We start from the raw sequence: 27,871 nt of genomic DNA, 5'->3' as shown, positions 1-27,871 counted from the left end.
GTGAGGGACTCACTATCCTCCCTATCCCTCTTTCTTGGCTGACATGTGAGATTCTTCAGAGGCTCCAGGGTCAGCGTGGACCCGGCCGTGTTGTCAAGACTCATCACTTAAGAAACACAACACCACTCTTCTTTGCTTTTTCTTTTTTTAATCTCAGCTTTATTAAAGATTAAAAAAAACAACAACAGCAAAACATAATACACACACTACAAGTTTAAATTATAATTATTTTACAGACATTCATCATACACAGGAACTCACCCTGGAACATATGAACTGAGTTTCTATACACACACATTCAGGTTAGTTGTGCCAAAAGGGGCTCCCTCTTGGAACAGGACATCCTGAAACAGGCCAAGCAAAACATTCCTCATGACAGCAAGGCATTCCAGCTTAACTCAGTCATTTTACTTTTACAACCTAAAGAAAGTTCAATTTGTTTGCTCAAAAATGGGGGGGGGAGAAAAAAAAAAGAGGTCAGACTAATTTCAGATTTGTATATTTACTTACTTGTGGGTAAAAAAAAAAAAATCAACGGGGTTGTTCCAATAAAGTGCTACCTCGTACAAAAATGAGTATTGAGCAAGAGAAGAAAGTTTTCATTGCAACAGAAGAGGGAAGTGTTAAAAAAAAAAAGGGGAAGGAGGAGGCCGGTTGAGCACTGCGTGTACTATACCTAAGGCTGGGTGTCACAATGTGATGTTTTGCAATGAGGTGTGTGCTGTCTGGATTCTCTGGAAATTTCAAAAAGACAGAGTCAGCTCACACACACACACACGCACACGCACGCACAAACACACCAGCATCTGCATTCTCAAACACAGTTCCTCACTGAAAGCCACATAAAAACCCTCACGGACGTCAGCGTGGAGGAAATAAACAATAGAGCCACATCTCCGACGTTTCGCAAGCGGTTGGGAGAAAGGGGAAGTGACATCGCGGGGCACACACCTCTGAATGGGAACTGATGCTAACTGAAACAATGACATACCAACGAGGACGAGGAGGGAGGAGGAGGAGGACACAACAGGATGCTGGTCAGATGAAAGAGCCCGAAATGTCAGACAGCCTACAGACTGTTGTCGCCTTGCAATCTTAACAGCCAACACCAGTCTGATAAGCTATCTGACAGGCCGAGAGAGTGACGGACATGCCTGAAGACGTATGCATGGGCACACACAGAACAATGAATTTCAAAAAGAGAAAGAGAGCGAGAGAAGGAGAGAGAATCCTAATCCGACTTACCGTGATGGGAGGAAAAGAGGAGAGAAAGAAAAAGGAGGACATGTGAATGTTCTCGACTAGAGCCGGTGCAGAGCACAGGGTTCAGCTCACCCAACAGTACCCCTCTGTTTTGAATCTACTCGAGTGATTCGTCTCCTGGCTCCGTGACTGAGGGGAGTGCAACGAGTTCATTCGAGGGTTCAGCTGAGGTAACGGCACAGACGCTTTTCACTGTGAGCTGGAGGGCTTTTTTTTCTCCCTCCCTCCCTCCTTCCCGCTGCTTGTGCCTGCGCTCGCGTCCCCGCTGCTCTCAGTCCAGCGTAGCACAGAGAGAGAGAGAGAGAGGAAAACGGCACATTTCACCGGCGATTAAAATAATAAAAAAAAAGAGAAAAACAAAGAGAAACAGGGGAAAAAAAAGGCAGTGGGGTAATAGTCGAGCCAGCTGACGTTATCCGACAAAAGAAAGAAAAGCCCGGTGTCCTCCTTTTCGAACAAAAAGCTCCAAAGGACAAGAGGAGACAAAAAAGAGGAGATTGCTCACAATGCGCTCACGAGCGGCTTTAATCCACAAGAAAGACGAGGCGGCCCGCGCTAACGCGAACCGCTATCTTCGTGCGACTCACAGAAACGCTCGCTCAGTTGTAGATCTGATTGAATATATGCACACGGCTGCATCTGGTAAAGTCGCCCCCCGGGCTGACTCATGCGCTCTCTTCCTGGAAGCAGAACAATGAGGGCAGACAAAGGGACCAGCAGGGGGTGATTCAAGACTGATTTATCATTACTTATCTAGAAGTACTATGGCCCACACAAATGAAAAAGTCACCTATCTCACCGTGTGCAGCCTAAAATATCCACTGACATCTCCACAGCTGCGAGACAAGAAGCGGAAATGATGCGGTTCTGAAGAAAACCCCTTTCACTACGTTTCTTATCTAATCCGCCAAAGCAGAACTTACAAAGCTGGAATAGTATACTAACAACTAAACAGCAAACACAGTTAGTATTTAAAACATTTCTACCGTTGGGATAAACTTGGGAAGACTTAGGAATACCGAGGAGCATGGATGCCGACATAGAGTCACGCAAATTCCAAGCAAACACCTACCTTTGAGGGGAAAAGACACATAAATCACAAAATAGCTACCAAATTGCGAAGCTTTCATAAACTAGCGAATGGAAGTTCAAGATAAACATGTTGTTACAGAAGCAAGAGAAAAACCAGATGGGTCGGACTTTTTTTTTTTTGATTGTTGCCTGGGATAATGACCGGGTATCAGCCAAAAGGGAGAGTAGACATGAAGGAAGGAGGGTCTGGAGGTTGGTGGTCCAACGCAATCTCCGCCCCCGAATATGCCCCCGACTGGTCCTCACTCCGTCTTGCTGTCCGAGGACTTGTCGTGCCGCTTGCGCTTGGCGTAGCTCTGCGCCATGGAGTTGACAATGGAGCAGACAAAGAAGCATACCATGATGACCACAATCTTCTCGAAGAGCCACGAGAGCCAGTTCTCTTCCTGCCAGGAGCCACAGAGAAAGAGAGAGAGAGGAGAAGAGCTCGGTCAGTAAAAAGGAGGGCCACCCCTTCCTTCCCCCCCACCAACACCACCACACGCAGCAGCAGCAGCAGCAGCACTCCCCCTCCACTCCGCTCCTGATGCTGTAGGCTAGGTGGGGATCCAGCTCCATGTGCAGAACAGATAGAGATCAGGGGTAATAAAACACGCGGCAGCCCCCGCCGTCCTCCCTCCTGTAACGCCCCCGGTGACCCCAGCCTGCAGCCTGCCTCCACCGAGTTAAATTGCCTCGCTTCTCTCCCCCGTAACTGCTGGAGGCTCGGGTTACAAGAAAAAAGGAACATTGTTCTAGAAAATGCCTTAATCTGTCCTTGTGCGACTCAAAGTCTACCCTCTTTATTCCTTCTCCTTCCTCGTACGCACTTAAAAAAAAAAAGAAAGAAAAAAAAACATGGTTCTCAATGAATCACTAAGTATACAAGCGAGAAGGGGAGGGGGCGTTGGGGACCGTAAAGAGGGAAAACAGCCTTAAAAAAAGAAATAGGCTTCAGCTACAACTGGCTCTTTTTGTTCTAGACAAGTTTGATGGATTGTCACAAGGGTGGGGGTGTTGTGGGGGGGGGTGGCTTGGTCTACAGTTGGTGCTGGGTTCAGGCGGGGCACCGAGTGCAAGTGTGTGTGACACATAGGGGAGTGACTACACTCGCACACACTCTTCCCTATTGGTAAGACGGAGCATGAGTCAGCACGCCCCGTGCTACAGTAGTACAGTTCGGGTGAAGCGGGACCCCACGCCACCTCCTGATCCCCCCCACCACCACCCCTCTCCTCCTTCCGCCTCTGTAATTTACTGGATCACTAGCAGGTTCAACGGAACGCTACGAAATCTAAAGGAGTTACCTCCCTGGGTCTGTTTTCTATTTATTATCTTTTAATTACGATACATCTAATAACTAACAAAATGAAAGTGTGTTCAAGGCCGAAAATAGGGCAGTTATGTAAATCCGAAAAGCAAAGGGAACGAGCTTTCTTTTCTCCAAACGCACGTGTGTATGAGTAGAGAGTGAGGCTAGTGTGGGGCCCGAGGGCCCGATACTTACAGCTGGGCTCCCCTCTCCGGTGACATGGTGCAGCTTGGCCTTCTGGGCCTCCAAGTACTCCCTGAAGGGCTTCTGCAGTGCCGCACCCAGCAGAGGAACAGCGCTGTTTCCACCGACAAGAGGAGGATGAGAGGGTTGGGTGGAGGTAGAGGAGAAACAGAAAAAGAGGGAAGAGGTGGAGGGGTTGGGGGGGGGCAAAGAGACAGAGAAGGGGAGGATGATGGTGGTGGGGTGATGGAGGAGGTGGGTGGGAGGGAGCGGGGGGCACAAATCACGTCACATCATTGTTACTCACCAGCCCAAGGGCAGCAACAAAGGGAGGCATGCCGTTCTGTCTCCGGTACTGTACAGAGCCGGCCCCGCTTCCTCTCTCCGAGGAGAGAGAAAGACGGGGGAGAGAGCAACGAGTGCAACCCCCGTCACCGCTCATCATTCCCCACACACACACACAAGCACACACACATCATAAAACACTCACTCACAGATTTACAAAAACACAAAAAAAAAACAAGAAAAGAACAAAACTTCAGCAGGCAATAACACTCAAAAACAAACCAAAAACCTGACCAAAAAAAAGGGAGTAAAAGGAAAAAGTTGGCCTCATGGTCCTCATGCGGCAGCTGCGGCACCAGTAGTCAGTCACATTTTCCTGCTCAGCTCCCCTCTACACACACACACACACACACACTCGGCTTTCTCTCCCGCTCTACGCTCTCTCTCTCACATCGGTGAACTCGTTCACCTCCCCTGCAGTGCCTCCTCTGCCGCTGCAGCGAGGAGAAATGAATGACTTCTCAGAACTCTCACATTTATCATAGGCGGTTCCTGTAGGAACTGGTTTCAGCCAATTAATGAGGAAGCGAGTCGTACCCGAGCTGCGCCGCCACTGGCTGAGACCCGGGGGGGCCGGCCCACTGGGGGAGGGCCGCTGCTGTAAGACAGCCCATATTAGGAAACCCTTTACAAAATGTAGTCATCGACTACAAGCATTCTACTTGGGACCCCTCCCTCTACCCCACCATCCCTTTCCTTGCTCTCTTACACACACTTAAGAAAAAAAAAATGATGTGAGACTGCAGAGAATGGCCTAGAATAGCAAATGAGTGACCCATCCTTGAGTTGGAGTTAGTGATTAATCTCTAAACAAATACACACTAAAGACCTGCACTAATTTTCTTTCATGGATGCAACACTTCCCCCCCCTCGAGGTTTCAGGCCAACGCATTCCTCCTTTTCCACGTATGCATCTTTTCTTTTCTTTTTTCGTTTTGTTCGCATGGGGCAGCCACCATCAAAGCTCGGAGGCACATCAAAGATTTTAGGGCAGCTCTGCGTGGGCAGCCGTGTCACATAAGGTTGGGTTTATAGCTGATAACTTTCTCTCGAGGAGGCAAGTCATTTCCGTTCCTCCCCGTCCCACACACACACACACACACACACACACACACACACACACGCACGCATACGTGTACACACACCTATCTCACGGTGAGAAAAGAAACACTTTGTGTTAAATGATTGTGTTTACGACGAGGAGTTCCCTTAATGATTAACTTTATTACAGGTAGTTCACATCCGACTTGGAGAGGAACATGAAACAGAACTCTTTGGATTGGACTCGGCTGTATTTTATGTTAAGAACCTCATGGCAAAAAAAAAAAAGAGAGAGAAAAAAAGAAAATAAATTTTTTTGTTTTTTTTGGGAGGGAAAAACTAGCCTCCAAATTCCCATCCCCCCCCAATTTTAGCAAATTCTCAACACGTACACACACAACTTAAAATAAAGAATTTGGACCTGCAGGAAACCCTAATATCAGTGACTAGATGGAAAGTTTTGGAAAGCTCTGAAGGCATACATTCATTCGGCGCGTAAAAGTACAGAGGTAAGAACAAAGAGAGAAGAAGAGCTTTCAGAAATGGCGGGCGAATCATCTCCTACACGATGAGCAACACTGAGTCACGAGCCGAGCAAATCCGACCAACAAAGAAGCTCAAAGCTTACAGTCTGCTGCAGAAAACACAACCACACAGTCCACGGGTCTCTGCTTTATGTGTCTGGTCATTTTTCTATTTTTGGGGATTTACATTTATTTTCTCCTGACAGGGTTCGTGGATCATGATGGATTCAGGAATTCCTCTTGTAGGTGTGTTGAGAATTTATCTGTGAGTACATGTGCTGAACATCTTTGTGTGACAAAGGAGATCTCAATGGTCCAAGACAAAGTTATTTTTTCTGTTAGACGGGATTAAAACACTGTTTCTTTTTGTAAACCTGTAAAAAAAAAAAAACTATGGAGAAAGTACAGAGCAAAAACTGTAAACAGATTTTTTTTCTTGTTCAGTAAATTGTTGGAAAATGAAACAATAGTTATTTTCAGTAGATTTTTTTTGAGGCGGAAGAGTAGAGGCATGTTTATTTAAAAATGTAAAACGGCAACAAAATGCCTTACATGTCGAGCAGAAACCAAATCAGTCGAATTAATTGATTGATTTGAATAGAGGAAACTCTGCATAGGTAAAAAGAGAAATAAGGAAATTCTTGCTGAAAATTTCTGAAAAACTATAAATCCTCCTTTAGGACTGAAACTATGCTTCAATTCTGTGTTGAGTAAAATGTGATGCTTTCAATATTTTAATTTAGTACTCACTGTAAATGGTATGAAATTCAAAGTTTTCTGACTGAAAATACAGATCAAACTCATAACTTTAAGTGTATTTGATACAGTGGGACAAACTAAGTGGACTATTTTGTGATTTTGTGAAATATATAAATAACATAAATAAATGATGCATGTTGCTGTTTGGTGCACATGATAATCCTTTGAGTGCTTGCGAAAATATAAAAATTATTGACTTTTTTCGTCAATCAAAAACAACAGAATAACAATGAGCTAAAATAATTTGGAGTGTGTGTGTGTGTGTGTGTGTGTGTGTGTGTGTGTGTGTGTGTGTGTGTGTGTGTGTTACTCGCTTCAGAATGCTGCAGATAAGGAATGAAGAAAAGCAGAAATAATAACAGCAAGGAAAATTTAAAGAGGCTGTAAATGTTTTATTGAAAAACTGTAACACTTCCCACATGTGGATCCTCTGTAACATTTAACAAGTTAAATTATTTTAACTACCCAGAAAAAAAGAATATATATATATATATATATATATATATATCTGTGTGTGTGTGTGTGTGTGTGTGTGTGTGGGTGTGTGTGTGTGTGTGTGTAAAGTCTATTGTAGAATTTACATTTTTAATAAATGTCACAAAATTTGATTGTATTTATTTTTTAGAATTAATTTTTGTAAAAAGCCAAAAGTTGTTTGAAGAGTTGCTGCTAAAAATAAAAAATAGCATTTATTGTAAAACGTAATTTATGGGGTTTTTCTTTCTACCTGAAGCTGATTTTGAACATAAAATTATTTCACAAGAGGGATTAGAAAACATTTCTTTGCAAACTGAAAGGTGACATAGTGAAATAAATCAGATACTCAAACTTAATGTCTGTGTTGTTGTTTCTTTTCATACGTAGATGCAGACAGATTTTTTAAAAGTGTTAGATTAGACTTTAATCCATTTGAACCACAGAAATTTAAAGGGAACAAGAACGTACGTCACTATCGCTGCATTCACACCCTATTTTCATTCTTTACGTTCCTCTAAACAAGGTAATACCGCCTCATTTGAGAGTACAGTCAGATGAACCCTGCTCAGTTTGATCAACACTTTTTGAACATGAACTGATCTCATCCTGAGATCCAGGAGAAACCAAAGCCCTGCCACCTTCCTAAAGAACACAATCCCTTTTTCTGATTTCCCTCCCGACCTCTCTGTGCCTTCACACCGTACATCTCTGCAGCACATCAGAGGAACAATTCATAAATTGTTCTTCAGATGGAATCAGTGTATTCTGTGAAATATGACAGTTCTGCCACAGAAGTAAAAATACTGCAACATGTTTAAATCCTTGTGCACATACACCCACGCACAATTTGCTGTTAAAGCGTAAAAACTAAACTAAATAAAAAAAAATAATTAAAATAAAAAGGAAAAGAAGTAATCAGCTGAGTAAAATTATGGAGGAAATCACGCAACAAATACATTCACATGCATTCCTCCAGGTTTCTGATGAAAACATGTAGCAGGTTGAGTTCTATGGAGAAAACTTGCAAATTAAAAAAATCAAGCTCTGGTGACATTTTCTGAAATATGTGTTCAATAATCTGGAAGGATGTGGAGGGGGAAAAAAAAGATCATGTTAAGACAGTAAAGAAAGGAGGGAAAATCCCCCAGCTGTCTGCTTCCTGATTATTGTTCTGAAGGGTTAATTTGTGAGCAGCATTTCAGCCATCTCGTTTCTTTTTTTTTTTCTCCTTTTTTTAATGAACTATCACTTCCTGCTTCTGTTCGTGGAGAATGGAGCATGTCTGGATGTCCTGTGTTCGTTCTGTGAACGATAAATTCCAAAGGCTTCGAGTCAGACGTGACCTTTGACATGTCTGTGTGCCACCTTTAGGATTCCCGGTTTCTTGTTCCTCGTGTTCATGAAATCCCGACACACACACACACATACAGGCACAGTCACAGGACGACACACGCGGGCTCACACACGCGCCCAAACACACACACACACGCACACACGCCCACACACACACACCAGTCATGCATGCCCTGACGTCCCGGGCAGAGGAAGATGGAGAACAACGGCTCCCATGACAGCCAAACGCCGGCCAGGTCCAACGCTGGGTTACGACATCATCACAACAACAGGGTTAGGCAATCACTACTGTTACCCAATGCTCCACAGGGCCATAGTTCACACCTAACATAACAGCAGCAACGCTGCAAGAAGAACACACACACACAGGGTGGTGAGGCGGTGGTACAGAAACTCTGACCTCCTGACCGTCTCTGTGCACGAAACAAAACGCTCTGAGCGTCTCTTTACGAGCCGGTCCCGGGGAGTAAACCTGAAAACCTGATCAGAAGATGGAAAACCGAGGAGCGAGTCATTCGAGGGAGGAAAACTGTGACTTGCGTGAAAAATGTTTGCAGGTAATATCTGTCTGCGCGTGTGAGTGAGCGTGTGTTTGTTCTTGCTCCAGTCCGACCAGGCTTTTTTTCCCAATGACTTCACCGCTAAAACATGGAGCCCACTCCTGGACGGAGATCCCCCTGCCCAGGGTGTTTATCACATCCTCGCTTCAGAGCCATCTGTGTCAGCCAACACTCACACACACACACACACACACACACACACACACACGGACACACGGACACATCCTCTTGGGGTACCCAGAAACACAGCCACACTAAAATCACCTTTAACCCCATCTTCCTCCCCCAGAGTGCCCACACAGAGCCTGCTGACCGGGGCATGGAGGTGTTTGGAGCGGCCGGTTCACTGGGCAACCACACCTGGACCCTTCAGCTGGTGGAAAAGCATTTCTTCAGTGACTCAGAGGTGACTGGAGACAAGTCCAGACAAGAGAACGACAGTAACGGGCAGGTCAGAAATAGAAGAGGGCAGATGATGACATATGAGGCACATCCTATTTCCCTAAAGTTATATTAGTAGGGACATTATGGAGGTTGTGTCATTACCTATGTGCGACATTTACTGTATTTTAGGTTGTATTTACACATTATTAGTCCTACCTAACTAAGCCACAAGGTCACAGTGTGGATTGAGGACTAAATCAAAACCACTCTAAACTATAACACCTTAGGAAACAATTTGAAACACTTAACTCGTTTATCTTTTTGCATGTTATAACCAGAAACGAGATCTTTATTTCAAAGACCAGCTCCACGATGGCTCCTAATAACTTTGGCAAAATTAATATAGAACCAACTAATGTATTTACAAAAAATATATAAAAATACAATAAAAATTCCGGTTTTAGAGGCTTTCCACATTTTTTTGGATGGAATAATTGGATTAAATATACACAAAGAAAGGACTCCAACAAAGCAGTAATATTTTTCAGGGTTTTTTTGTCATTAGGTTGGAAGCTGCTTTTTCACAATCAGCTTTATAGGCCGAGCTCAGAGAGATACAGAGACTTAGTATAAATACATAAATATTTTCTCCAAATCCCAAAGGGAGAAAATGTATCCACCCACTTTACTGCAAAAAACTGGCATCTTTCTTTAATTTGAAACCTAAAAATAGACATAAAATGATGGTTCTGTAAACACGAAAAGAAATAGAAATTTATGCAAAAACAATTTTTTTTTTCAAAAGATCATGTAACCAGTTTTCTTTCGCTGGACTGAAGGCAAAACGTCTCTTTAGATTAGGAAGTTTGCACAGCACTGATATGAAGTGGAACAGAAAAGATAGTGTTTTGTTTTGTTTTTTGTTGCAAATTAAAATCTCAAAAGTGTGGCATGCCTTTGTGCCAGCTAACACTAAAAATCCTCTTTGCAAAGTAGCTCAAACTCAGTCAGACTGGCCGCAGAGCATCTGTGAACAGGACTTTACAGGATTTTGTGTGGAAGGTTTGAACTTAAATGTGCCGTACTGTGAAAAGAACGAGGAAAAAAAGACTGAGTGGTGTGAATATTTTGTCGCACTGAACACAACCGTGAAACTGTGGAGCCGCTTTGGTATACAGTACACTGCGGCTCTTTATTGTGCCTATGAGACATGTCACATACACTGCTGTATGCTGCTCAAATAACCACATGGGTTACAGTACAATGTACCTGGCAAAAGCCACAACATGCTCCATATCTTCTGCTCTCACAACTGCTCCTGCTGCTTCATACGTCAGAGCTTCAGCAGACGACAACAGAGCCAACAGATGGGTAACAAGATCAGGCACCCATTATTTGGTAAAGACGGTTGGTGCGAGACACAACCAAAACCCAGTTAAAATATGGGAACACAAGCATCTGCTGATTTCCTTTCGCATCTGCTCAACGTACAGTGAAGCTGCAATCTGAGTTTACACGTCGCAGACGTTGTGGTTAGAAAGTCAGCAAGTAAAAGCAAAGTGAAAGTACTTGGTGTCTGCGTGTCGGTGTGCAGTGAAATGCCTCAAAACAGATAAAAACGGCAGCAAGATTTAAACAAGATTATATGTGAAAAATAGGGTTAAAGACTCAGGAACAGAACCACGCCTCCTCTTACTGTATCTGGACCGTGACATTACTGTAAGAGGAAGATGTCCCGGCGTTCAGACTGGAGCCGAGTCCTTCCCTCCCCACATCTTAACAATGCAGCTCACGCTTAACACTCTGACTGACTTGTTCCTTCAGAGTCAAAGATGCTGATGGGGAACAATATGCCTGTTTTCACCGAGGTGTGACTGATACAAAGCTGGGACTGAGCCGGGCCCGGATGTCTGCCCAGCTGCCTTCTGAGTCAGGTCCTGTCTGGGGTGACTCGCCTCCAAAACACACACCCGCACACACACACACAACATCATGGCGACTGCTGAGACGTTACGGAGGATCTTGGGTCTTTCTGTTGGATGCTGCTGATTAAGGGCCTGAAGTCACGTTGTGTTTCCCCCTGACAAATTAGTCGTTCTAAAAAGGAATCGGTGCCAAACTGTTACCTAAAAGCGACATGTGGGTCATTTGTCATCCGCTCATCATTTGCTGGAAACTTGGCCTGAATGTTCGCAGGAATAATCTGATGAGGGAGCAGCTTGTGTGTACAAAAAAAGAGAGATATGAGGATAGATATGGATCATTATGAGAATAATATTTCTGCACATTCAAAATACTGCAATCACTCAAAAAAAATAACACGAATGTTTAACAAAAGCTAGATGCTTTCATTTATATTGTAAAATAATTCCTCTTGTAACTATAATAATTGTACATTTACGTTTATTTAAAATGTATCTGGTCACATAATAGCAAAATTTATATGTTTCATTAAGTAGCGCAACCTAATTCAGGGACGACAAACTTATACATTTAATTTCTTTTCTATGTTCAAAAAGGAACTGAAGTAATTAAATTTCACTCCTTCAAGTTAAACTGTATTTGTATCAGTATAATGTAAAATAATGCAACAATTTTAGTTCTAACCAAGGAAATGAAAATGAAGCCATGTCACAAAAACAAATGCATAAATTCGTCTTGGTCGTCATCTTGGTTTTTACTGACACGCCACATGTTGCAGTGCAATTCTGAGACTATAGTGAGTCATTTCCAGGCTGATTTTTTTTTTATTATTAAAAGATCACAAACTGTTAAAAATAAAAAGCCAAATAGCTTTGACATAAATGGGTCTCATTTTTTTGTCCGACTGACTCTAGCTTTTGGTCCACACAATAATTCACAGCTTTTTGCACAAATTATTGCTGCTTGCATAATATATTGCACACTTTAAATATGAAGTGCACTCCATAGAGTCTGTATCCAAAAAATATATATATTTTAAAATGTTCTTGAGTTAAATCATATTGATTACCGGGACAACCAACCCCCTCATAGCATTTTATTTGTACTTACTGTTTGCTGCAACTAACCGTAAGAATGAAAATCACACCAAATTATAAGCTTTAATTTAATTGTGCTGCAGGCCTGCTTGGACATGAGTTTGACCCATTTGTCAGCAGAAACCTCCTTCTGGTTGTTCTCACTTAAAAGTCGCTACGAGTGTTTAACCCCTCCGGATCACAGAGTAACATCTGAATGCTTCAACAATTAGCTATAGAAAAGTGATCGTCCTCATAAAATGTCAACCTTCTAGGAACCAAGACTTTTTTCATTATTTGTCATGGTGGTGGTCACTTTTTTTTTCTTTGCAAGCTTTTGATGAAGATAAAATGTACTTCCAGAAAAACAAAACTCCTTGCACAAGTTCCACTAGTGACATCTGTTTGATTTTTTTTCCCCTCTTCAATGTTTTGAATAAAATTTTCTCTTCAAAGATGTTTGCTCGTACTTTGTACAGTTTCATAAAAATATCAGATCAGAACCAGAACAACCAAACATGTCTCGTCCCTGATGCTGTTTTCTAATCCCAGCTGCCCTTTGTGATTCTTCTGCTTCCTGTGATTCCAATACTCCAAATGCACACAAAGCTCAAATACCGCTTAATTTTTTTCAGCACACTTAAAATAATTATTGTGATATCTTGCAGCAGGTATAAACAGTTTGTCACTCAAACTCAAAATATACCCCATGCAATATCATCTCTAATGGCTGCCGTTCGACCTTTTGGCCCGCAGGTAAACCTCCCACTGCTTCTCTCTGTCAGAGACTCGGAGGTCTGCAGCCTGCGGCTCCAGAGTCTTTGAACTTTTCACTATGATTCTAAATAACGTAGACATTTTCTGTTCTTCTTTCTATCAGTGATTAGATTAGAAACCATGTCCTTCTTTTAGTATTTTGTCACATAATTTTTGATAAACATCAATATTCCACTCAAGAAACTTTCTTTCTTTTTGCCAAAGTTTCTACCAAAATAAAGTTTTAGTTTGAAACCTAAAAGAAAGAAAGTGGTGGCTCTTTAAAAATGACAAATTTCCAGCAGAAGGCATTTATAAGCAATTGCAAGCTGTTGTTCAAAATGTTGTGTAACATTTGTGGGTCTGAGTGGATTTCATTTGGCAGGACAGACGTCTAATCAGAAGCCGAAGTGGATATGACGGGAAAACGGACACCCCTGCTGATCCCTGCATTAAACGTAATGACGGCGTCGCAGTGTGTGACGCAGGCCGCCGAGGCCTCCTGACGCCGCGACTGTCATGTTGATCATCTTATTGGGGGTGTTTTGGTTTAGCACTGGAAGGACTGATGAATGCCTTCTTTTCTGTGACAAAATTTCTCCATTTCTGCAGACTTCTGCAGCTGGAAGACTTTACTCATGAAAACAGGAGCGTAAATACATACATACATTTTTCAGTTATGAGTTTTTCTATTCTACAAAAGAAACTGACGGATTAAGACGACTAATTGCCCCAGGTTAATGTGGGGAAGGAGAGAAAGGCAAAAAAAAATCCCTTCATGGTAGGTGATTTTAAGATCTCCCAGTTGCTTCTAGTGAAGACAGCCACACACTCACTTTGAAACTATACAAACCTTGTTTCTATATGAGCTAGGAGTGTATGTGTGTGTGTGTGTGTAAGATGGGTGAATATGTCAGTGGAAACAAGCTGTAACAGACGTTTTCTTTCTCCCCTCACACACCACCACTTCAGTACGAGTACACAAATAATAGAACCAGTGTGAATACCCAGAACAGTGTGATTTGCATGGCCCTCTGCAATTTCAGTTCTCTACTTATACATTTATACATGAGCGTCAGAGGAAACAGGAAACGAGAGGCGAGATAAAAGAAGATAAAATTGTCCACAAACTTCTTCTACAGCTTGCATGATGAAAAATGTAGTCTCTTCTTTAGATTTAAGTTACTTTCTGCTGGTTTAACCCCTAAACAATTTCAGTAACAAAAATAATTTGTCTTCTCTAGAACAAATTATCGCCCAGAACGATAGCTGGAGAAAGGCAGCAGCACCAATCCTGACCCCACTAGAAAATGCTAGAAAACGGATTTATGGATGTATCTATTTGCAGAAGAACAAAAAGATGAGGAGATTAAGTGAGTCTTAAAGTCTGTGTAAGAGCGTATAATGATTATCAAATCTTAATGGATCTTTTCATTTAGATTTCAGGAGTTCTTGGTTTAAGAAGCACAATCATTTTGTAATTGAAGGCATTAAAAAAGCAACCTGCAACATAAGTTGAATGATCCACTCATTACTTTCCTAGAACTTTGGTCTCTGACCTCAACGTTTAAATTGTACGTAATGTAAAAACGGTGCAATGATTCAGTTCGTGTGCTAAATCAAAGGGTCGACACCTACTCCCAACAGTCTGCAGGGTCCCTTCTAAAAACAAGAGAAGAGCAGAATGAGGTCACGTCCCATTGCTGATCAAAAGGCGCATTAAAGATAAGAAAAATAACTGAAATCTCCTACAAGAATTTTTTTTCATCAAACACTTTCTCCAACTGCACCTCATCAGGATGAGATGAAACAACTGCATGACGATTTGAGACTTTGGCTTTTGTCATCCGTTCAAAATGAATCATCGTCACCATGAAAAAAAACCCAACAAAAAAAGAGAGAAAAGGTTTTATTCTGTGTCAATCTGCATGAGGCACAGAAAAACGTGTGCTGTCGGGGACGTTTTCTTTTCAGCACACTTAGAAATAAAAAGAGAAACAGTAAGTTTCTTGAATTTACTGTTCAAGAATTTTTTTTGTCCCCCCCTTTCCGTTATGTACGCAGAAGGCCTGCATCAACTGATTAGTTATTATTCTATTGAGTAATCAATTAATCGGATACAAAAATTGGCACACCTTGCAGATTTTTAATTTAAGCCATTCTATACAAAATTAGAAACACATAGACAAATTATGAAATTCCTTTCATAAATGATAAAATGTAAATTTTATTGTCCAACATTGCATTACTTTAGCGTGTGCTTAATCATTTATAGCAAAGGAGGCATCTGTGGAAAGCGGAGCCCCTCTGTTTGACTTAACATCAACAAGTGTAGGACTAATCTATTGACTAATCTGTTGATTCATTTTTTTATCAATAACAACTGGAGAACAATAATAGGAAAATTTCCTGGACAGAAATTGAATCAGACGAAGCTAAAACTGCCACTTAAGGAGTTCTGGGTAGAACATATTCACAGACAAAACAGTTTTTTTTTTATAATATTTTATCTTAAATGCAAAGTGTATATTTTGTAGAGTTTTGGCCAGTTTACAGCTTTGAGTATATTATTCCTTCAGCAAATGGTTTTTCAAAAAGTAAACGTTTTGTCAATGATTTCAAAAGCTGCAGTGGTTTAAAGTTCGGGATTACTTCAAGTTTCAAGTATTCCCTGAATTCACTCTATCAAGTTAGACAGATTGTCCGTCTGCTACATTCTCCTCTGAATGAACAGATCAAACTTTTCGATCAGCATTTGGGCTGCCTGATTGAATGACGCCATGTCTGTGTGAGTGAAAGGCTTCGTGCAGCAAACCTTTTGCTGTGCAGCCTGTTTTAGGGATGTTAAGCTGCACAGATGATGTTGACATCTACACATTTTAAACCAGACAAACTCTGAAATAATATATACTGGTGTGAAATCTAATTTTCACGCATGTTAGATGGAAAATCTATTTGAAACACTCTAAATAAATAGTGTAAACTGAAACAGACCTGTTTCCCTCTGGAGTTGTACTCGTGATTAAAATGAGATCAGTTTTTATTCCTTTGCAGCTCATTATTGACATCAAAAACACTGAATATTCTATTTCTAAATGCATACAAATAAAAGAGCTTCATTTGATTTATTTTTGTTATACGTTCGTTTCAACTTGCTTAAATTTTTGCATTTTATAAACTGATATCTCCCTCAGATTTAGGTTGAAAGAAATCATTGAACTATCAAAATGTTTCTTCAAATTGAAAGAAACAATTTAGAGTGACGCTGTTTCAATCTGTGGAGGTGGCCGAGATTAGGGTGATGGAAAGGAGGCTTTCCAACCTCAAAGACATAAAAATACAAGTAGGAGAAAAAAGCTGAAGGTTTGATTGTAACATCTATTTCCCACAACCTTGCTTAAAGTGTATTTTTTTCCCCATGGTGCTTATAAATAATGTGTAAATTCACATAAATATATTTTTAACAATTTTTACTCAGTTCTTTTACATGTAAAGAGATTTATCATTTTTTTCCCACCTCTTAGTTGATGGTTTGAAATCTATATCCTCCAAATTTCTGTCTTAACTTTTTGAGGTTGGAAGGCCTTGTAGAAAATCAAAATTAATCTTCAGATCCCTCCACAGGATCTCCATCAGATTCAGGTCAGAAATCTGTCTGGGTCACTAGTTATTACTAGTTATTATTCCTTCCAATCGAAAGAAGCAAAATTAAAGGATTACGCTGGATCTAAATCTGTCAGGGTTATCAGTATATAGTTGGAAAATTGAAGCAAAAAATAATTATAAAAAAATATAGTCCTTTTAGTTGTTCACATTTAGAAATCAAATATTCAGAAAGCTTGCAATGTCAGTAATGAGAAAAACCCCAGAAGGAAAAGAATCAGTTTCTGTTGGTACAAGTGTCTTTTATTATAAAGGTGACATGCATATCAATTGTATTTAACTGTTAATATAGGAAACTCAGACGTTTCGATTAATTAAGTAATAGAAAGATACTAAATAGACCCATTTAAAAAAGTAGTTTCTATGTGTTTAGGCCTCAGGTTGTAGGATTACTCACTTTTAAAGCTCTTGTTACAGTTCAGGTGTTAAGAACTAAACACCTCCTAAAGATTAAAGTTTTTGTGTGAATGTTTTTGTCAATGCATAGATGTTTAAACTTTGCATTTTTATAGATATTTTTAGTTTGCACAGCTGTGTCAGTGTATAAAACATGATGTGCGAACAGATTGTATAGATTTATTTCATTATTTCTAACAAACAAAAACTAAAGAAGTAACAGAAAAGCAACATTTGCATTAAAAGCTTCAACTTCAATAAAGCATTTTGCTGTTACTTCTTGGGAATAAAAGTCCTACAATTTTGTTGAAGATTGTTTAAATAAAACAAAACAATATTGCAGGTAAAAGTGTTTTTGGTGCTGAATGAAGACGATGGAAACTCACAGCAGTTCTTTTGGGATCCAAAAGGCTGAAAAGACGACTTGTTTTAACTTGTTTAAACTTATAATTAAAGATTTGGCCTAGACTGCCGTGCAAAGATTCGCAGCTCAACGCTGGTACCCACCTCTGGTATGACGGTTCACACTAGCGAACCTCCTCACCTCCCAGGAACAAGAGCGGCCTGCTGGGACCTCCTAGAGCGGACGGCCTCGTGCTGCGGCAGCCGCAACCCGGCGGCCCAGTGCTGGACTCCTGCCTCACTTGGCTCAGCACATCGAGCCGCGCTGGTTATCCTCTCTTTCTGCTTTCGCCACCAGAGTATGACAGAGAGACGCCATGACACATGTATGGTGGATTTGTCAAGTTTTATGCAAGATGTGGACCTGGGCTGACTCGATCAATATGAAGATGAAACTATTGTTGTGATTCGTTATATTATTTCAGTTGGATTTTTTTCTCTCTCTCTCTCTCTCTGAACTCACGTCAGTCCCTTCAAGAACTGGGTGATCAAGTTGATTTCATCGACGAATCTAATTTCTGGTTTTTGAAATGTAATTTTTTTGGAAAGTCGACAAATCCTGGTCTTTGCACTCCTTGGGTTTTCACAGTTCTGAGTGACGTCAGAACGGCCATTTTGTTTGACAAAGTGTGCTTTACAGCGTCTGTTTATTTGGACTTTGAATTAAGGTCAACTGTGCGACCGGCTAAGATTGTTTATCGTTTTCTCACTGCGTGAATAAAGTCCTATTTTTAAATTAAAATGCGGAACATTGAGAATCTCATGAAATTATACTTTGATATAGGTTTTATAAATAATACTTACGTTTTCAGAAATATTTCACCTTTCAACACATCAGCATCAAATTATCAGTAAAAGGACTCAGAAATGATTGAATCTAGAACTGAATCTATAAAACTGAAACGCACTAACTGAGCTGGTCATGCCAGGTAACTATCAAAGCTTTTTCTCATTAAAACAACAGTTTTCTTGTAATTCTAAGATGTTTTTTCTGGTAAAATTGCATCTTTTTCTGCTAATGTTCAACTGTATCCTCAGAATGAAATAAATATTTGTATTCGTAATTTGTATTTTAGAGAAGAAAGCAAGAAAAATGTTGATTTAAATTCGGAAACCGGTTGTGTTACATAAAAGAAATACCCCAAAACCTTCATTTTATTTTTAAGCCATGTCCTCCAGCTCTCCCCCAACAGTTAGTGAGCTGATATAAACAAGTCTGAGTCCCAAACACTTCCATCCGACGGCCCTCATCCCTGCAGCTTTTCTCAGAGTGAACGCTGGAAAAACTGGCACAAATTTGAGCGAGTAGCTCGGCCTCAACGCGGCGTCTCGCTCCAGATCAAACGAGAGGCCTGAGACGGCATGCCAAACAACGGAAAGCTCCCTGATCCAGTCCTGCATGCGCTGGATGATTTTGAGTCTTTCCTGCTTTATGTCATCAACTCGCTGGCCGACAAAGCCTGAGCAGAAAGAAGAGAAAGAAAGGCAGGGAGGAGTAGGCACAGAGAGAAAAAGATAAATCTGTTGCTCTTGTGTTGCGTGAAGCGTAGCCGTGAGCCACTGCCAACTCTCTGAAGTGCATTCGGAGTGGTCAGCTTCACAAGACCTTCAGTATGTCCTCAGTCGTTTAATTAGAAAATCCAAAAAAGTCTGAAGTTGAACTTCAGGGCTGCATTTTGCAGCAATGATTTAGGAGCAAACAAAGGAGTACCATACCCAACCGCAATTGTTGCAGTGGTAGCATCATGCTGTGGGGTTAGCTTTCTTTGGCTAAAGCATGTTGTTTTTGTTTATGGTTAAAATACAGCATCTGGTAAAAAGCTGAAGATGAAAATGGATTTTATTAGTCAGGAAAAACAAAAAAATCTTCGCCAAAAGGGGAGTAGACTGAACACGAGGTCGTCATCAAGAACTTCTGCCGTTATTGTGAAACAGCTTCTAAAGTGTTCTCACTTTTTTTATTAAATATGTGTAAAAAAAAAAAAAAAGTAAGCTTGGTTCCAAAACAACATCAACAAAAGAATACTATCCACATGTTGAAACACTGGGGATGGCAGCATCATGCTGTGGGGTCACAAGACGTCTCGTTTTAAGATGAACATTTTTGTCCCACATAGTTTTATCTTTCACCAGGAATTATTCAAAAATGATAAATATAAGTTTTATTGCCTAATTTTATCCTATTTTTTTTGTTTTGTTTTACATCTATTTTGCCATTCAATATTTACTTCATTTGTTCATAGAATACTTTTTGTTATTAAATTATGAAATGTTATTGGCACCAGAATGACAGACACCTCGTAATATATTTATAACAACGATGTGAAAGTTAGTTCTTGAGATGGAAGTGGGTTTTTTTGCCAAGGTGGTTGGAATTAGAAACAGTTTTGATATCATTTCAAAACCAAAACCTTCAAGATTTAATTTGAAAGCTGAAGATAAAATTTCATTTGAAGCAAAGCAGACAAAGCCTTTCGAAATATTTGTAAATTAATCAGTTTCATAATCCTCTTCACAAATATTTAAATGTAAAGCTTAAACTTATTTGAATAAAGTTGAACTTCTGAGTTGCGGTTTCAAACAGTGAGCTGGGTGCAGGAGGCTCGACCACGGCTTGCACTCCTACTTCTTTGGGTCACAGTTTTATGATTTCCAGAATGTTCTTCAAACATTGTAAGCAATATTTCTTATTTATCCTTTATTTAAATTTATTCTTTACAACATTTGTTGTAAAGGATAAATATCAAACTTGGTAGAGTTATGAGAGGACAAGAGATGTCCTCACAATCTCATAGCTTGGCAGAACTTTTGTAAGGTAGTGTGAGCAAATATTGCCCAGTCAAGATGCAACATGTCGAAAACCCACGTGAAAGCAGACTGATTGCTGTAATTAAACCAAAAGATGATTTTAGCAAAGTAATACTTTGAGGGTTGTGCACAATCATGCAACATGGCTATTACCGCTTTCTATTTTTCCACTGAAACCAATTTGTTTTAAAGAAAAATAATCCACATTGAGAACCCAAAAAAAAAAAAAAGCAATGAAACCGTTTTATTATTTGATCACAGAAGCAAGAGGTGTACGCGTTGTTTCAGCGTTCGCTTTGGTCAGACGTAGCTTGCAGAATCTTGTCCTGAATCAAACATCGACTGGACAAAGAGGAGACGTCTGCTCATTGGTCCCAGGATGTTTGCAAAAACACCACGCCGCATCCCGACCTCAATATCGGCTTTAGCAATCAGCCCAAAAGGCAATGGAGTGGAGGCGGTTATTGTATCTCTGCAAGAGTTCAAAGTCGTCCTTCCGTTATCATCATCCTTCTGCTGCTCAGACACTAACATGTTTAACTTTAAATGCTTCGCATGTCGAAGGGGACGGTGAGCTGTCTGCCCGAGAGGCACAAATCTCTCCAAAATATTTACAAAGAACTAAGAACTCGCAGTTCCCAAGAAAAAGGAGAGCAGTTTATTTAATTGAGTAATTGTCAAGGTATGTGACTTATTCTTTACTGTTATCTCCTTCTGACTGAACATCAAAACAGTCAGAGTTGCATTAGCGGAAAATGTGAGTCATTACATTTCAGATGAACTATAAAAGTAGAGAGCATATAGCTAAGCTTCATATCTAAAAAATAAAAATCAGGGGTTCCTCAAGAGGCAAGGAATAAAATAAACATATTTATTTTTGTTTTTGTGGCTACTTAGGACATTTTTAATGAAGCTGAAATTTAGTGGCATCGTTTCAGACAATAAAAATGTTATCTTCTATTTAAAAGCATTTACTAATGACAGAAAACTTTCACAGATGAAAATGAGGCTGTGAAAATAAGTCAGAGGACATTACCAACATGAGGAACTGTTTAGAAATATTGTGTGTTGCCAAAACAAATCAAAGCGAAAAGACGGAATAATGCTTGGCAACATTCAACAACAATCAAGTGGAAAAAAGGGGAAGAAAACGACGCTGATATTTCTGCGCACCTAATCCACCTCTCCTTTTGAAGAATTACATGTTTAATCCAATTTGATTTCACGTTCACATTTATGCAAAGCAATATAAGAATAATCAAACAAAGCAATTCCCAACACTCATAAGTCTAGGAAAGGGAGAAAAACTGTGAGAAATCGAATTAGAATGAATGAAATCACTCAGTTTGAACCTAAAAGGTTTAATCCAACAAAATCCTCATTTAGAGCAAAACTCACTGGACCCTGAAAAAGTCACTGACTACAATAAATTATTCAAGGACACACACAAAATGAGAATCATAAAAAATAATAATAATGTGTGCAGAAAATTATTTTGCTGTGTTGAGAAGGTTTTCAGTTTGTGCTAAAAACGTTTTGAATAATTTTTCAGTCCAATCTTGTCTAACGGCGTCAGAATTTACAGCTGTGAACTCTGTGTTCTCTCAGGGTGTGTGTGTGTGTGCGTGCGTGCGTGTGTGTGTGTGTGTGTGTGTGTGTGTGTGCGTGCCAGGGAGTTCACCTAAAAGGCAAAGAGAAAAGGAGGACTTTTATTTATAAAGTGTTGTATTGCTCCATGTCATGTGAGAATGAGATCACCAGAACTAAAGTCCAAGCAAAGCGACTTCAGGAACTGACAAACACCTGTCCTCTACGACTGAATCTAAAGTCAGCAAAATAAATAAATAAGTAAAAATATTTATAGAAATTTTCCTTTCAAATGAAATAAAAAAAAAAATGTTTTCACATTTTTTTGCACAATTTTAGTTGAGTCTCACAGCGTTTGCTTGTCCCCACATTTACATACAATATGAAACAATGAAGGGTAAAACCCATTTGCGGCTGAGGTGTGCAGAAAAGAGGATACAAGAATTTGCACTTTTATCAACAATGGAGAGGTGAAACATCCACACACCATGTGTGTGTCTGCACACACACACTGGCGAGGGCACACAATCCTGCATGTGTGCAAGGAGCAGAGAGAGGGGGAGGACAAGAGCAGGTGCTTTCTGTGACCATCAAGGTGACTTCAAGCATCTTTATGGTTATGACTGTGGTATGCCAGCTCAAAAAAAAAAAAGGTATCAAGCGGTGAGGCTGTCACTCATTCATAAGGCGCAATATGACTGAAAGCGAGAGTGTTGCATAGAGAAACAGGCGGAAAGACGTACTCGGGGAAGGAAGACGACGGTTGACAAGTTGTAAAAAAGGGGGAAACTTCCAGCAGAGTGAGTAAGACTGAAACCTGTCAATAACCAACCATCTGCTGCACACACTCTGCAGCTCACTGAACAGCGACGGCCAGAGAGCACAGCACAGAAATACTCTATCCATCCAATAGCTTTTCCTCTTTAAGCTTGGGTGAACCGATCTTCAGCGATCAATAGGAGAAAGGAGAAGTTGGCAGAAGCACAATTTCCTTCAACCCAAAAATGTAAAAAAATAAATAAATCCCTGCAAACATATTCAGTAAAGCAGAACATGTATTTCTCTGTTTGTCAGATTGAATGTAGCTTTTGAAACTAAAGACCTTTAAGCAGGTATTGGACATACTTTTTATTGTTTCTGAATTTTTCTTATTAGCATTTTCCAGTTCACATAATAATCTGAGAAGCTATGACTTTATTAGCTGTAGAGAGGAAAAAAAAAATCAAAATTAACAGAAAAAAGGAATGAAGATTGAATGCTGTGAGAAATTAATATTTCATTTAGTAAAGTGAGATTAAATAACATGCTTAAATAAAATTAGACATTATTTATTAGGGATATAATATTTTATTTTACTGTCTTCAAATGTGAAAAAGAAACCCCAACGTGCCAAAAAAACAACAAAAAAAAACTGATGCAATTGCCTCCTCCGATTTCAACACCGCAGAGTTGTGAATAGGACTAAGTGTGTGTAAGACAGAGAGATGGCAAGAGTGTAAAAGTATGTGAATTTCTATGATTATCTGTGTGTAATAAGCAGCACTCCCACTAGCAGCAGGCGTGTCCAGGGTCGTTTCCCCTGACATCTCGACATGGACAAAAATGGCGTCCATCTGCCAGCAAACCCAGCAACAAATCTCTCACACACCGACTCTTTTGGGAAGTGGAGCTGCGGATGCTGTACCCAGCTGTATTATCCTGCCGAATCATCCATGACTCGTCTGTTTGCTGTTGGTACCTTCATGTGCTTTTCCACATCTCAGAGTAGTTTGGAAAAGATCCACTAGGTCCAACTGGTCAAACGAATTTAAACACTTTGCTGAAAACAGACATTGTTCAGCTGAGAAAACAGTGACAAACAAAACCCTCTGGGGTCCGTGAGTCATAGTATGAGTTTTTACAAGACCACAATTAGCAAAAATACAGAGACGGACCAATATTTATTCCTTTTCCCCATTTTTTCAACCATAAATAAGTAACAGTGAGACTTGTTTCACAGAGATAGGCAGACTGAATTTCCTGGTAGACTTTTTTTTGTGACATTTTATGTTTTAAATGTTTTGATTTTTTTCTTGTGTTCACTTTCAAGTTTTAATAAAGTGAAATAAAACAAATATATATCAATATATTTTTGTTTCATTCATATTTGATCATTGCTGTGGGTTTTGGGAATAATATGCTGAGAAAGAGAAAAATTACCTATCAGGTCATTAAGGTGAAATTATGTTGACAAAAATTATTGACAAAATTAAAAGTAACAAGAAATAGAAGAAGAGAAATAGTCTCTCCTGGAAGAAAGGATAGACAATAGCCTCTAATGTACCATATCCTACTGGTGTATTGTATCGTTTGTCATTTAACATGATTTGTAATAATAAGATTTACTTTTTTATTTCTGTGATAAATTTCAATTAATGACGCTAAAACCCCTCCAAAACTGTCTATGCTGTTGGGATTGTTAGTTTTACTTTTTGCTTTTTAAATGAGAAAAAATAAAAGTACCAAAAAATTTGAAAATATGATTAAATGTAGTTATTGTGATGTACTGGCGATGTAAATCCCCCTTCTTTAGGTGACTGCTGGTCCAAAGAAGCGTCTTACAAGTAGGAATATTTTTCAAGAGCACTATTGGTTTTTGATTGCTGTGCCATGCAGCGACAGGCATACAGTTACCTAAAAGAAGAAGTAAAAACTTCACAAAACCCTGCTGCAAAAACACTCCACACCTCTCGCCTAGATGACTGATGATCTCCACAGCTCTCGATTTGATCTGTCAGACCTACGGCATCTGACTGCAGTACGTTGCACAAGAGGGGTGCAGTGTGCGTGATAAAGAAGACGACGTGTTTTTGGTGATAGACAAGAGGCCATCTTGTCCTGCAAAGGAGCTGGGACATGTTCATGCTCATAGTCATCCGGTGGAAAAATCCAAGCCATTAATCATCCAACTGAGAGGAGCAAGAGATCAAAAGGGGAAGAAAATGTGACAAGTCTATTGTTTTAAGGACTCCACAAAGTCTTTTGAGCAGATTGAAGCTACAAGCAATCTACTGTGTGAATAGTGATAAGACCAAGAAAAGTTCATGAAACAACCAACTGATGACCTGAGCGACCAACCAGGGAGCACCTGAACTTTCTAGCTCTGCTCCAACACTTTGATTTGACATTGCCGCCCATCATGGGATGGTTCTGGATTGCAAACACACACACACACACACACACACACACACACACACACACACACACACACACCATCAGGCTTACTCACCCAATGAGAGAGACCATCTGCTCCACAATGTGCTTGCTGAAGGTGATGATCACAAACAGTTTCTGTATGACAAAGAAGCACACAGAGAAGGAACGAGTCAGTTACTGAGCCATAAGGGTCGCCGCTGGGGTGTTGAACAAGGCGTTGTGTGTGCATCATAGTTTGACCGGTAATAACACCCCCAATCACTTCTCAACCACCGCCACGAGACGCATCATCATGCCCAAACCCATGCCTTGTTAGGCTAAAGTGGTTTTGGTGAAATTTGGTCACGCAGGGCAAGAAATGAAAGGCCTTGACTGCGTGACACATCGCCAACACAACGTACTGGGTCAGCGTTTCAAAGAGGCTGTCAGCAAGAGAGAGAGAGAGTGTGTGTGTGTGTGTGTGTGTGTGTGTGTGTGTGTGTGTGTGTGTGTGTGTGTGTGTGTGTGTGTGTGTGTGTGTGTGTGTGTGTGTGTGTGTGTGTGTGTGTGTGAGGAACACCAGGACAGAGGAGTGGAGGAATCAAAGGTGATGTGTCACCGCTTCAGAGGGGGGGTCTGGATTCAATTCCTGTCCGGCTTGATAGCTGCTTAGTCACCGAGACAGCAGGAGAGAAGAGCCAACTGGAGATTGTGGCGGCCATCTTGGCTCGTATGCGCTTGGCGGCATGTCGGGGGATCAGGGAGTTTAAATCATGCAAACAATAACTGGCCTCATTTTGGGAAGTCTGCTACTTGTGTGAGAAAACCAAGAATCATTTTAGATTTTGCTCATTTATGGACATTTTTAGAACATGGCGTCAGAAAATAAATAATTTTTTTTTATTAGTGCTCAAGCTAAGAAATGTTAAACTTTGGTTTGCTTATTTTTAGTGAATGTAAAAGTTTAGAGAAAGTGAAAACTTTCATAGTGATTTCCCCCCCAACACATAAAAAAAGAAGATTGCACCCGCTGTAAAATCCTTCAGCGGCAGCAATATCACTATTATTTTCTCATTTTTAGGGAAATTAGAAAACATGCATTTGTAAAGGAGACTAAAGGTGTTTTTACAGAATTTCTGCCTTTATTTGCATCTTTACATAACTTACATTGAAATACTTGTTTAGTTGATGTCTTTGGAACAACTCTTGAAAGTAATTTATATTTTAAAAAAAGCACAAAAAAAATTTGACTCATTCTTGTCAAGTAAAAAAAAAAAATACAATGTTGCCCAAACAGGACATATCAGATAAATAATTCAGCTGCCATCACTGTAAGTTATCTTATATATAGACTAGCCAGATGCTATAAAAACTGCTTACATGTGAACCAGAGCTCTTGTATTTCTCACAAACGCGTGCGCAACTGAACACGACGGAAGATCAATGGTAATTATAGGCAAACACATTTTGAGTGACATAATTGTTTATCAACTCTAAAAACTGTCCAGATAGTTTGTTTAAATTACAGTAAGAAATATGTACAATTCAAAACTGCTGAGCTCAGATAAAGTCAACAGAGTGTGATGCAGGTGAATAAACAGAAGTATGGTGACCATGGGCTCAGTACCAATGATCTTGCTGCACGTCGCTCAGCGCCAGCTTCCTGGGGTGGCAATTTTAATTTCATGTGACAGGGCACTTTGATCAGTTCTTTGTTACAGCGTTCCCTCCCAGCTTATGTAACATGTAATCCAGGTCATCCATGTATTGTCGTATGCTTGTCCCGCTCTTTGTGTGGCTGTTAAGCTTCTGTGTGTGGCCGCGGGTCGAACAGAACTGAGGAGAACACATTTTCTACAAAAAACAATACGGTTTCTGTTACTTATAATCATTTATTGGGCTTCCTCGCACTATAAAAAGTAATTTAGGGGTGCTAAATATTGGCAAGTAAAATTATTTTGTTTAAATCAAACTAAGGATTTAACTGATGATGTTCAGTCAACTGTTAAATTACATCTTTGCTGTGAAAAGGGAAATGTTTACCTGTTTGTGATTATTTCCTATCTGTTGTATTTTTCTAAACTTGGAGGACAAGACAGATGATTTCAGGGTAGAAACAAAGAAGGTGTTCATAATTTTGTTAAGCCTGCAACACGCGATGATTCTGCTAATCAATTAATCTGACAATTAATCAATGCACATTTTGTTGATTTTTTTTTAACCACTTAAGCCTATTTTATAGAACATTAGAAATGCATTAAGACATGCAAATAACACAAATTTAAATTTATTTTCAAGTAAGAAAACAAACATTTTATTGCCTAAAATGCAATAGCACCATTATTTTAGTTTTTCTTGATTATTTGTAGCAAAGGATGCATCTGCAGCTCAGAAAATATCTTTGACAACATGTGAAAAGCTTGGACCTTTCTGCTTGACTTAACAATAATTAATTAATTATTAATAAATACAGTGCAGGACCGATATGATGATAAATTTTTGGATTGACTAGATAGCAAAAGGAGCTAATAGGAAACTTTTCTGCTTTTTCTTTTTTCTTTTTTACATAATCTGAATTGCTGCTAGAGAATTTCTGGGTTGAAGATATTTACCGACAAAGAAAGTTTCTTTTTTATTTTCCTCCAAAGAGTTTTGAGGCGCTAGTGGCTCGTATTTTTGACAGTAGGCAGACAGGAAGGAGGGCAAGGAGAGGGGGAAGACATGCAGCAAGGGTCGCCAGGACCCGGAGTCGAACCCGCGACGTCTGGGGTCAAGCACTAGGGCGTACTGACTCCTGCGCCACCACAGCACGCT

General features: G+C 40.1%; 1 protein-coding gene across 1 annotated transcript in view; it reads right to left on the bottom strand.

The window, feature by feature from the left end:
- Positions 1-128: 128 nt before the first annotated feature.
- The window catches only part of LOC129368594 (vacuole membrane protein 1-like), a 75,219-nt gene continuing 47,476 nt past the window's right edge, over positions 129-27,871 (bottom strand). Inside the window, exons 10-12 of the mRNA XM_055043639.1 lie at positions 25,152-25,213; positions 3,842-3,944; positions 129-2,741 (exon numbers count right to left, since the gene is read on the bottom strand). Of these exons, the coding sequence (XP_054899614.1) occupies positions 2,598-2,741; positions 3,842-3,944; positions 25,152-25,213 (309 nt within the window). The 3' untranslated portion in view covers positions 129-2,597. The remainder of the gene's footprint in view (positions 2,742-3,841; positions 3,945-25,151; positions 25,214-27,871) is intronic.

Source organism: Poeciliopsis prolifica, unplaced genomic scaffold (assembly GCF_027474105.1).
Source record: "Poeciliopsis prolifica strain line A6 unplaced genomic scaffold, Auburn_PproV2 SCAFFOLD019, whole genome shotgun sequence".
In the NCBI taxonomy this organism is placed as follows: domain Eukaryota; kingdom Metazoa; phylum Chordata; class Actinopteri; order Cyprinodontiformes; family Poeciliidae; genus Poeciliopsis; species Poeciliopsis prolifica.
The sequence above is the reverse complement of the archived record's forward strand: the minus strand, read 5'-3'. Positions and strand labels throughout refer to the sequence as shown.